We start from the raw sequence: 13,230 nt of genomic DNA, 5'->3' as shown, positions 1-13,230 counted from the left end.
TATATATATATATATATATATATATATATATATATATATATATATATATATATATATAATATATGAACACGCAGAGTTTCAACATTTCACTTTAAATTCCTGAAAATTTGTTGCAACGACAGAGCTTGCACTATTAGTTTGTTTCAATGATATTTTTATTTTACTCTCAACTTTGTTCTTTTATGAACAAGGTTCTAAGAAAGAGCCCAAATGTGAATATGCAAGGAATTTTCAGAAGTCAGATTTTAAAATAACTGGAATGATAGCTAATACTACATTCTGCATGTAACTACAAAATCCACTCTCTTTCATTCTCTCTATTATTTTTCTTTGTCTTCCTTTTTGTTTCTCCTACTGTGTCCTCTCTCTCTCCCTCTCTCAGTGCAGTGAATCTTTTATCTGCCTACAGTAAAGGAACAGTTTAGTGCCCTTAATCTTTTAAAACTATTTTTATTTCTAGAAATATTTGTTAAATTAATATTTTTGTTATAGAACACAATATCAGGGATTAAAACCACCTGCAGAGAGATCTGAGGAAGACTTCGATCCTGGTGCAAAATACCATATAGCTGCCAGTGTTCCTTACATAAGGTAATTTAATTGTCTACTTTTGTCAGATTTTTGACAGTCAACAGATCACATTTCAAATGTCACTTTCGTAGAAAACTAATTATAGAATCAATTGAATTCATTTTTTCTCATACATTATGCTCTATTTGTTAAAATATGTAGTTTTACATAATTTCTCCTCTGCACATGATTTACTTATGTTTGTTTTACAAAATCTGTTTACAAAATAGGTTTAAAATGTATAAGAATGGTATTGAACATTACAAGATATGAGTGAGTCGGATCAACGTAATGGTAATCGCAGCTTTCGGTGAAATGGAATTATTGGGTAGAATGGGTTGTGACCGAACCACAGACTAGTATGTAGATATAGTTTCGGAAATATACCTGCAAATGGCATTGGAAGCTTGCTGGGAATGTCGTTGCATTGAATTGCATGGGAATGGTTAATCTTCTTTTCCAGTGTACGCGAAAGTTTTTTTTTTTTTTTTAAAAAAAGAATACCATTTATTTATTTATTTATTATTTACAGTGGTGCTATTCAGCCGGTTCGGCAGAACTGGTTAAAATATTTCGAATTCGCAGATCCATTTGTTATACCCAACCATAACAGTAAATTTTACTCAGTTATACCCAGAAACAGTAAATTTTACTCAGTTATACCCAGAAACAGTTTATGATCTCTCAGAACAAGATATATTTATTTCTGAATTTGAAATGCTCAGATATCAAGAATGCGAACTGAGATTACATGAGTCAAGTAGTGAGGGTTATTTATATTTGAAACGCATATATACCATTATCAACAATTGTAGATCCATTGGTAAAGTAAGGTCTTTCCAATATTTTTTGACAACCATCTATCTTGGATAATTCGTTTTTAAAATATTCGCAGTACTACCTAATTTCGTCACACGAATCTGTATTAAGATGCCTTGAAGGTCTCTACTTGTCACTTATGGTATCCAGTAAAAAATTTGCTTTTTGTCTACCTATATATACCTATCGTATATATAATATATGCCGATGTATGAGTGACTGCTTTTGGTACAAAACCCTGACTAGTACTAAACCATTTTGATTTCTGGATGGCGACTACTAGTGCATTGCAAGGGATATTTTTTTTTCTTCGACTGCTATTAACTTTAAATTCTAACCACGTGATCACGTAGTAGTAGTATTTGATTTTTGCCTATGGAATAGCTACGAAAGATTCACGATGCTCTCAGAAGAGTCAGAAGACTAATTCCTCCTTCCCTCACATTCAAGTTGCGACTACCGGTGTTACCCTATATCCTATATATTGTTATTCTTAATATTTAAGACTTCAGATTTCCTAATTGTTAAATTTTGTTGCGGTTATTTTGATAAATGAATCGAATTTTTTACTTGGGTGTCATACTATAAAAGAGAATAGAATATTCTTGTCGTTAAGCCTACAACTAGACAATAGATAACGTCAAAAATTACATAGGTGGTTATGAATTACTAACATATTACAATATCATACTTTATATGTACTTATTAACAATAAAATGTCTATTCTAGTATCACCAATCAGCACATACATTCTGAGATTCAACGAATTCATTAAATGTTGTAGAAACATGAGCAATGTATGAGTTTCCTCATGTCTATATAGTTTCTTCGGTGTATGAAATTTGAATTTTATTTCTGGTGGAAGCTCATATGGTTCAGATCGTACGTTAAGCTGTAGTCCTCTGTCTCGTATAGCATAGGTGTTGAAAGGACCTTTTTTAAACTCAAATTCAGCCAACTGATTGAAGCCGTATTCACTTATGTTATTTCCGTTTTGTGTGTAACCAGAGGAAAATTTTCAACCTACGTAAGAACGTGTAGTATATGTAATGTCTGTAACCAGTTTGTAAAGCGTAAGGATTTAAACGTGCAAACAGAAGAATTATTTTAACTCTTAAAAATAGTAAGAGTTCTAGAAATGGGAAAATAACTGGAAACAACTGGAAAATAAACTGATAATCTTACGACGTGACAAGATTATCAGCTATAATTATCGCCCAAGGAATTTTACGAATTTACCACCGCTTTTACAGTAGTTTTGAATTTCTAGGACTGAATATTCTCCAGATTGTTCTTGTAAGATATTTGGAAGACCAAAACGACTTGTATTTACATGAAGTCCTCAAAATATAGCAACTTCAATAGCTTCCTTAAACATGAACAAAATACGTAATATATTTCTTTTTCTTTCCAGATATTTTGTGAGTTTCGTAATCCAGTTTCAGTTCCACAGAGCGCTATGTGAGAAGGCTGGTGAATTTATTCCTGGAGATCCCTCCAAACCTCTTCATCGCTGTGATATTTACAAAAGCACTGAAGCAGGAAACTTATTAGGGTAAGAAAACCAAACTAGTATTGAGCAGTTGTATTAAGTATTTATGTTGATAATCGAAATCTGATTAGTTTCTGAGTTATAAACTTCACAACATGTGGTCAGTACCGTGCTGTGGGAGGGAGAGGATCGAGGGGGCAAAGGCCCCGGGCGCCGAAGTAAGAAGGGCGCAAAATTCGGGAGGAAAAGAAAAGATGTGTATAAAATGGAAAGAAAAAGTAATAAGTGGTCAAAATGAAGGAAAAGCAGGCTTTATTTTTTAAATTTTTCTTCCGCCTCGCGCCAACCAAGATGGTGGCGCTTTGCGGCTGGTCTGTCGACTTCACTCATATGCACGGAGAGGCGCCGTCGTATACTTTCGCCCCGGGCGCTGATTTTCCACGGCACGGAACTGCATGTGGTCGGCTTTCGAGGAAGCTGCGTGGAAATTTGAGGAAATCGCTTCAAGGAAGTGGCCAGCATTGTTTGTAGTCTTAATCTTGAGCATGAGAAAAATCAGTAGATTGGAATTAAGTATATTTGAATTCAGATATTTGAAAGTTGCCTTTTTTGTGACACGAACCAGGAAAATCTTATTTTTTCTCAATTGTCTTCCAGAATACAAATCACAGGTCAGACCAAAATAGTTTCCAGGATTCGATAAAGAAAAATAAATGTTTGAATGAACTATTCAGTTTCATTAAATATATATTTAATTTTTTTTTCTTATATGGATGTGAAAATTGTTAGAATTACACGATGTAAATATACTTGTGCTTATCAGAACATTGGCTTGAGTTAGGGTTGTCAACTTTTGAAAGTGGATATACCGGACACCCTCCTGGAGTACATATATTCGTAAATTTGTGACGACGTCATCGCTCGTCAAAATGTGAACGATTTCACATAAAATTGAGCGATTCGGAGTTCGAATTTAAAAACTTTAGTTACTTTTGAAGCATTTATTAAACTAATTTATATTCCAGTTTTGGTTGAGGCGGCACATGCAATTTTTGCAGTCTGCCATCAATTATACATTGTATTTAGAACAGCAAAACAAACATAATTGGCAATATAATGTTGGCATGCACAAAATATACTTGAAAAGTAAGTCTTACCAGCTTCGCAGGAACTGCTAATGTATCATAATGCCTACATACTTTTTACTGGATCTGGATGCATTATTTAATTGGAAGATGTAGCTGAGCAAGAAGCAGTGTTAGCTGCGCTCTTGAAAATGTACTTTTCTTGACCTTTAGCAGTTTTGATAAATTCAGTAAATAATCCTACCTTCAACTCTTCAGCAAAGCAAATTCTGTGCATGACATGCCGATATCAAAGTGAAGCTCTGCTTTAACTATGTTCAGCGACAAAGGATTCCTTTCGTTATTCCAAAATAATCTAAATAGAACAAATAATAGGACTAGTAAGAGGAAAACTTACCGGACCTTTAACGTCCGGTTTTGAGATCGTACCGGACACCGGACGGTCAAAAACAGAACTGTCCGGAATACCGGGTGGTTGGAAACTTTAGCTTGAGAGGAGGGGGGGAGTGTTCCTAGTTACAATTTGAAGTGTAAATATTGTAGAAATGCCACAAAACATGGAAGTACGTATATAAACGGATGATAATCGAGTAGGATAAGCATTATACTGCATTTGACGTGTTGCTTCAATCATAAACAGCAAAACGTAGATATTTTACAGAAAATATACTATAATGAGTAAAGTGCAGGGGTGCCCACAAGGGGGGGCTATGACGCAAACTGCGTCATTGAAATATTTGGGGGGGGTTAAAATCTATATAAATATGTTTGATGAGGGGGGGTAACATTAATCGAAAAGAATATTTTTTCATGGAAGAACACCTACGGATAGACAATTGGGGGGGGGGTGCGTCATAGACATAAGGGGGGGTGGGCACCACTGAAAGTGTAACTGATTTTTTTATTTCAAAACTAAAATTGGGTTACTGATAAATGTGAAAGATAACGTAAACGATATGTACAAATGTTTTATTCATAAATTTAACTGTGTTCACAGTAAAATTGCAAATTTTCCTTAGCATTAAAACCATCACAAGGGCATTGAGACCACGTGCGACCAATGAGTTAGTCTTAATGTTGCCAGTCACAGATGTTACCCAAAGGCACAGGAAGTTGACCTGCTTCCCTTGAATAATATGGTCTTCAATGGGTAAAAGTTTATTTTGTTTGTGCCCAAACTATAGAAACTCTTGTCTAAAAGAAAAAATAATATGCACATTAAATCCCGTAGTACAAATAGTATTCTAGTTCCAAATATGAAACTAAAGGAACAGTTCGGTCTTAAGAAACATACAAATAACGGTTTCTAATATCTCGAAAAAAGATAAATAAATAAAAAATGAATCGTCAAAAGGAAAAACTACAGAAATGAAATACACAGTACACAAAATAAATGCAAAGAATCGTGTAACATAATATGATGAGAAAGAAATATAGAATTATATATTTAGTAGGCAACAACTTCACTAAACCACTCCAAAATTCGAATACCTAAATCCTGAATTTCCCCCACTATTCGTAATATACTTTAAGTGAATTGAAAAAGCTATTCGTAGTATACTTTAAGTGACAAACTACGAAAGTCTAAATTTATCGAACTTTTTTGTTTTCTTATACCAATTTCCCCACAAGATATAGTGAGTAAATTTGAGTTTTTCGCGATACATTGAAATCAGTCGTCTTTCAAGTTCAATAAAGGGTATACGGAAATAGAAAATTACCTACCAGTTCAACATTTTCTCTCTCAACTTATTAAAAAGTAGTAGTGGTAGAAATAGTAGATGTAAACGATAAGTAATTTCTATTAATAAACAAGGCATAATCCCGAAAACACAGTGGCTTCAGAAAATGTAAAACTCCACTTACTTCAATCACGATACTTATAACTGTTGTTGATCAAAAAGTAATCCTTATAGGCATATTTTTTGATCTTTGGCAACCTTTCGAAAATAGCAACTGTGATAATACAGTTTTACAGTTTTAAGTGAGTACGTCTGGAGCATTCGAAACCTTAAACTTTGAGTTTTACGTCCCACGGTTATGCCATGTGGGCTCGAGGAGACTGTGATAAATGAGTGAAATGGTGGAATGAAGAAAGTGAGAGGAAACGGAAGAACCCCGAGAAAATCCACGCACACAGTATTTGTTCACCACAAAGCCCACTTGGCGCGAGCTAGGATCGAACCATGGACCCCACGCACCAGAAGTGAACGTTCCACCACTGAGCCACCACGGTCTTGTAGTATTCGGGAGATGGTTTCCCGCGTGAAGTGATTATTGCATCTAGTTGCCTTTGTTTGGTATGTTAAGATGGAGATACAAGTCATAAATGAGAATTTTAAGGAATTGTCGAGTGCCTACGTAACTCCATAGATGCAACTTTTAAGTATTAAGCTTGAGGTATTGAAATCAATTCAGGTTGTAGGAACCATTCTAATAAATTTCCAGATATTCTTAATATACATGTTACAGGTTTAGTTTTCTCAGATTTACAATTCTAACTGTATTCTCCTAAAATCCTTACTTCTCCGCAAAAATGCAATTGTCAAAATTTTTTATTTCCTTTTCAGCCGCATGCTGCAAATGGGTTCATCAAAGCCATGGCCCGATGCAATGGAAGTTCTAACTGGTCAGAGAGAAATGGATGCCAGTGCTTTAAGAGAATACTTCAAACCTTTAGAAGAATGGCTGAAGAAAGAAAATGAGAAAACACAAGAATTTATTGGTTGGAAGACAGGTTTGTGCATTTCTTCGTATATTCTATGGACATAATGGTATAAGCCTACCTAATTAAAAGCTACTTCGCTGCCATAGAATTTCAGAATTCAGTTAAAAGTAATTTAAAATAACTAAAATTTCTTTTAATTCGTGAAATAATTTTAAGAATAACTTTGATTATAAGTACTTTTTCGCAGTTAACCCAACTCATGTCGATAGAAAGCAATGTTGAGGGTTAAAGTTTCGGAATTTGGTTCAGCAATCTTTTCTCGTACCCTTCACTGTATTCTTACTGTTTTATTGAACCAGGTTTTATTTAAGGAAAATAAACGCATTTTTTTTTTCAATTTTATCTTTAAAAGTATAACTAACTTAATGATTATAATACTGTACATTAGTACTTGCAGCTTTGTTAATAATGTTATATAAGATGACCAAAACCTCTCACTATAGGGATTACAATATTTGTTATATGTGATTGTCACTATTGTCAGAACACATCTGTAGTCATTGGCTCAAATCACGTATGAGATTTATTAATTTGGCGCTGTACTTCGAAGTAATTAGATCACGCATGTGTTCTTTTCTGGTTTTTCCACGGTATACTTTAACTAAAACACTGCAATTGCCATTGGATTCAGATCAGATTCAGGCAGTGGTGCGATCCAGCCGGTTCGCTAGAACCGGTTTTTAAAATATTTAGAGTTCGCAGAACCGTTTGTTGGAGTATAACAGTAAATATTACCCAGTTATACTCAGGAACAGTAAATTTTAGTTTAACTATCTTTGTTTTTAGAAATTCTTAAAGCTACAGGGTTAAACATATGATCTCTCAGAACAAGGTATAAGCGTTTATTTCTTAAACTAGAATGCTCAGGTATCAAAAATGAGAACCGAATCACATGAGTGTGGTGGTAAGGATTTACCTTTGAAACGTATACATACAGTTATCAGTAGTTGTCAGTCTATTGGTGGATTAAGGTCTTTCGCAGTGCTACCTAATTTCGTCATATATATATATATATATATATATATATATATATATATATATATATATATATATATATAATATGTCCCAACCCTCATAGAACACGATTTAGTCACTGATAAGAAGCAAATAACAAATGAAATGGGCAGTTGTTTTAGGACTACCTCGGGAGAGTAATGCTCCCGGAAGTAGGAATGAAATACACAGTTCTGATTGGTTGGCGTTATCCATTTCTTGCCACGTACCATGCAAATAGCAGAAATCAAACGCTTGCTGCTGTCGGCCCTCGTGACTGAGCGTGCTAGCGCTACGTGCTAGTAACGAATATCGCTTTTGGCGTGGGTTCAAACCCGGCCCAAGGAAAGTTTATTTTTTTAAAGATTTTCATAATACTTTTTAATAAAATAAGATGAAAATAATACTCAAAAAAGTGATTTACTTAGTTTTGTGCAGATTAGTAGTAGTAGTAGTAGTAGTAGTAATAATAATAGTAGGAACGGATTAGAAGCCCCGCGGGGCTCGTTTTGTTCCACCTTGACCCCCATGATATAAATTTTGTGACCAACTTAAAACAGCTGGCTAGGATAGCGCGTAAAACAGCTGGGTAGAGTTCCGCGCGAAAAAACCGTACTTCCGGGAGCATTACTCTCCCGAGCGGGTCGTGTTATTTTTCCTTTGTTTCTAACTGTACCCATTATTCCTTAGACTTAACTTCACTATGAACAGCAAGCTCAACGCACTTATTTACCCGTCATCTCACGTAGTGTGGAACATTCTAATCGCCCTTTAACTGCTGAAGAACTAACTAGACTGTCATTTCAACTATTAAGGATATTGCTCCAGGTCCTGATTCCATCCATTGTGGTATGTTAAGTCACCTCCTTATGGTAGAGCCTCTCAATTTACATCATTTTGATGGCTAGTTTCCGAAAGTCGGGCGAAAGGCTCATATTCTTCCTTTTAAAACAAACAAAATCAACTTCTAGTTCCAGCTATAGGAGTCTTGGTTTTACGAGCTATCTGCAAAGTTTTTGAAAAGCTGATTAATTGTCGGTTGGTCTAGTTCTCGGAACGGAATTCTTTATTCCCAAACCTCCAATGTGGATTCCGTCAATTTCGTTTTGACTACTGATCATCTTATCCATCTTGAAACTCAGGATGCTTTTCCTTATGAACGTTTAGCGACTCTTTTTTTCGATCTTGAACACGCCTATAATACTTCTTTGTGTCCTGGAATAGCTTCATTATTAGAGACTGTGGCCCTATGTCCTTGTTTATAGAACAGTTTTTGGCGCATGATATTTTAGAGTACGAGTTGGCTCTACCCTTTCTGGTCGCTTCCTTAAAAAAAAAGTTTCAATAGAAGCTTCATGGACATATGTTTCGCATTATTGCATGTCGTTTATACTGAATTCGTGTAGTATTTTCGTAAGAAAAAATCATGCAGCTGAGATAAATAATAAAGTATTTACATCTTATTTTGTAAAACAACACATGTCAGAAAAACAGTTTTGAGAAAAATGAGAAACTATACTATACAGTATAGTCTCCAAAAACGTCTATTTATTTATAATATACATAGGTACCAAGTGTAGGAAACATCTTGACAGATGCAGATATCTCACAAAATATGTATCTACGCATAGCACATAATACTGTTAATTTCGTGTCTGATAAAATTTGACGTGTGTCGTTTTACAAAAAAAAAAAAAAAAAAAAAAAAAAAAAAAAAAAAAAAAATCATATGATCAATGTTAAATGGGTCTTAAGAGGGAGAAGGAGTGAGCCACAGCGGCCGGAATATTGGTGTTCAATTTGACATGGGATCTCAACCATTTTTTAGGGAAATCATGGTTTCATTTCGTTGTTTCGCAAAAATGTCTCAATAGCTCACTCAATATGATGCATCTCATTTTAAAGGTGCAATTTGAACTCTGTGCGTGATATTTTCTTCTTATATATACAGATAATTATGATCCAAATTCCCATAAGAAAATGATCAAAATTAGGGGGAAAATTCTTCTGTTTTTTTACAGTAAGGAAAAGAGCTAAAAACTTCGGACTTTTTTGAGAATGGAGTACTATCTTTGTATTTGTGCGCTACTGTACTATTTTTTCGCTGTTTCCAAATACATCCATTACACAATCGGTGAGAAATTATATCCTTCATCATTGAATCTACAGAAATCAGAAATAGATTTTTTCGTGTTCACGTACTTGGCCGTCTAACTGCTAGATGGCACTATAGTCATTCCTCATCCCACTTTCCTTCTCAGCGGGAGCCAGTCCTTTTGTAAACCTACTTTGAACTTCTTAACAGGGGCGGGAGGAAGGAAATCATTGTGAAGAACGGGAACTTCAAACACGAGGAATGGCAAAATTTATGACCTCTTTAGTTGATGGTTTCTGTTTCAGCAGGACAGTGTATTTCTAGATGGTTTCTATGAGAAGTAATTTAGGAAGTCAACTTTTCGGCAAAGATTTGTGAAGAAGCCGAACCAAAGTCTTCGTTTATGTATTCCAAGAAAGAAATGAAAACTTCCTGCTGGACTGAGAATATACATGCAAGAGAAAAGACAAGATACATTATTGAAATCTTTAGGGTAGATTAATCCCCGAAATATTCTTTGTTTACCTATCAAAAAATCAAGAATAATATAGAGCTCTTTCATCAGCTTCCATCGTACAATACTAGACACACACATATTATATACACCAAGGCTGGCCTTAGGTGGTGCGGGGCCCGATTGGGAACATTATATACAGCAATACAGACAGTGAATGAATTTTTAAAATACGTTTCACCCTTGTGCTTCGCAATTTTTTAAGAAGGTTCTGTACCAGTATTTCAGTTCTCATCTCTTACAAGTAAACTTATCGATGTTGAAATCTAGTTTCTTGACCAACTTGGCAGAGAAATGTAGAATATCAAGAAACGAGCGTAAGCAAAATTTAAAGTGCTTCTGTCCTAGAGACCTGCACGGGCCGAATTTTTTGGCCCGAGCCCAATCCAGCCCGAACGTACCTAGGCCCGGCCCAGCCCGGGCCCGAAAAGTTTTGGAGATTTTCGGCCCGAGCCCGGCCCGTCCCGATAAGTTTTTAAAAATTCTTGGCCCAAGCCCGGCCCCGGCCCGATAAATTTTAAAAAAATTAGCTCGAGCCCGAATCTTTTTCAAAATTTAGTACTAAATTTTACCTAACCCTCAGAAACATTTTCTAAACTTTGGTTCACAACCTGACGCTTGCCTCCCGAATGGTACCATTGCCTCCTAGAACTTTGCCTGTCATCGAGAGAACGAAAACCATTCCCTGTAACAAAAATCTAACTTAATTGATTTTTAGCATAAAGTGAAGATTGCAATATTGTTTAGCGACAGGCAAAACATTCCCACCCGTTCTTTTTATATTTTGAGTTCAGTGAAGGTCAAGGTCAGAGAATCAATTTACTACATAATGCCTGCAATCCTCTATAGTGATAGGGAGCCGCTAAGCAACACAAACTGTAAATAGCTATTGCATTCTTTGTAACATTTTTCACGGACACACTTCTTCAACGTTTGGCTTTATTCCAATTATCGTTTAACGAAAGTCAATAATTATTAAAGAATTGAATTGATCGGCCCCAGCCTGGCCCGACCTGAAGAGAAATCAGTGTCGGCCAGCCCAAGCCCGGCCCGGCCCAAAGAAATAAGTGTCGGCCCGCCCAAGCCCGGCCCGGCCCAAAGAAATAATAGAGTCGGCCCGCCCAAGCCCGGCCCGTGCAGGTCTCTATTCTGTCCATAAAGATGGCCGCAGTGACGAAAAACCTGACTGACCAGAACAAGCCATAACAATGAGTTTTAAATTTGAAAATTCGTTTTATTTGTAAAACGGGTAAACTGATGAAAACCAAAACCACATTAACCGACACCGGGGGAAGTAGACATCTATTTGAGGGTATGCTTGTCATGGCTGCCATCTTGTATCTCACTTAACTTCTATTTTCTTTTTAATAGGAAGGCGGTTACATGTAATATATCAAATTGGGGTAGACTTTTACGAGAAATACAGTGGTGCAGTCTGTTTCCATAAGTTTATATGTGTAAGACATACTGAAATACACATTGATATAAATTAGTTGGTTCAAAGATCCCTTAACAGCTGTATCTTTTTGAAAACAATTGAAGTCAGGGAAACCTAATGTACGCTAGTGAAAACATCGTTGGTAGCTACTTATGAAAGGTATAATCAGCTTGAAATCGTCATCGACTGTAGACAAAATGAAATGGTGATGAGAGGATTACAAACTTCAAAGAACTGATTGCAGATGAATGACATATTTTACATTGGATCCTTCTAGTTAGAACACAAACCTTCATAAGCAGCCACCTATTCAGTATGCACTAGTATACATTCGCTTTTCCTGACTTCATTTTTCAAAAGAAAAGAAAAAAAATCCACGGGATTTTTTGCAAGAGAGGGCAAAGTTTGTCTTATGGTTTTGAATTTTTAATATAAATATAATAAGAGAAAGGATATGCAAAGAGCTCGCACTGAGGCTGATTTATTTGATACCATCTCGGTAGTATCACATGGCGTAATCAGTAAAAACGCCAGGAACTTTTACTTAGTGGGGTGTTCAAAATAAAAAGGGTGTGCACCCAGAATAATGATATACAGTTTTACACAAACTCAAAGAAAACAATATTTTTACGGCCAGGAATGCGTGTAAGGAAATTTAGGGGAGTGTTAAGGTGTGCAAAATACTCCCTAGACATAATAGGCCCTATCTATTTTTACAACAGAAGTTATAAACATAAAAAAAAAACTAAAGAAACTACTGCAGCATTAAATTCAGAAAATATTTGCTTATGCCCGGAAACTTAATATAAACTATTCATTTACTTGTTAGGGAGATGCAATACCTTCCCTTGTGGAGTCCATGGATATACCTGTATTGTAATATGCTGTTGTGTGTACTTGATAACCGAGAGTAGCAGAGCAGATTCACTTCACAGGGGGCCTCGCGAACATAATGGCATGTATTAGGAGCAAACTTTACTCATAGGGACCACAACACACTTGTTTGCTTTGAGCCTAATATACTGTTAAAACTGTACTGGAGAGTAGATTAGACTGGACAGTAGAGTAGACAACTCTAGCGCGGGGCCCGATTGGGAGCAATCGGTCCAAGGCCGGCCTTATATATATATATATATATATATATATATATATATATATATATATATATATATATATATATATATATATATATATATATATATATATATATATATATATATATATATATATATATATATATATATATATAGTGGCGGATCCAGCATATAATCAAGGGAGGAGCTAAACCATAGTTTGCCTCTTTATCCAGAGTAAGCAGAATTGAAGCCCATTTTATCCAGTGTATACCTGAGCGTCAAGGGTGGGGGGCTGCCGGATTTACGTATAAGATAAACAAGCTATAGCTTATGGTCCCGCTCTCTTGGGGGCTCCAAAATCTAAAGAAAAATTGGATATACATTTCTACAATATAAGAAAATTAAAAAATAAAATTAAAT

At 35.5% G+C, this 13,230-nt stretch overlaps 1 protein-coding gene across 1 annotated transcript in view; it reads left to right on the top strand.

Moving 5' to 3' along the window:
- Positions 1-13,230, top strand: part of LOC145678783 (angiotensin-converting enzyme-like) — a 138,924-nt gene that overhangs the window by 120,525 nt on the left and 5,169 nt on the right. Inside the window, exons 10-12 of the mRNA XM_081749286.1 lie at positions 493-591; positions 2,804-2,944; positions 6,537-6,703. Coding sequence (XP_081605412.1) covers positions 493-591; positions 2,804-2,944; positions 6,537-6,703 — 407 coding nt within the window. The remainder of the gene's footprint in view (positions 1-492; positions 592-2,803; positions 2,945-6,536; positions 6,704-13,230) is intronic.

Source organism: Thermobia domestica, chromosome 2 (genome assembly GCF_964235325.1).
Source record: "Thermobia domestica chromosome 2, izTheDome1.hap1.1, whole genome shotgun sequence".
NCBI classification, from domain to species: domain Eukaryota; kingdom Metazoa; phylum Arthropoda; class Insecta; order Zygentoma; family Lepismatidae; genus Thermobia; species Thermobia domestica.
This window is presented reverse-complemented; position numbering and strand designations above follow the sequence as displayed.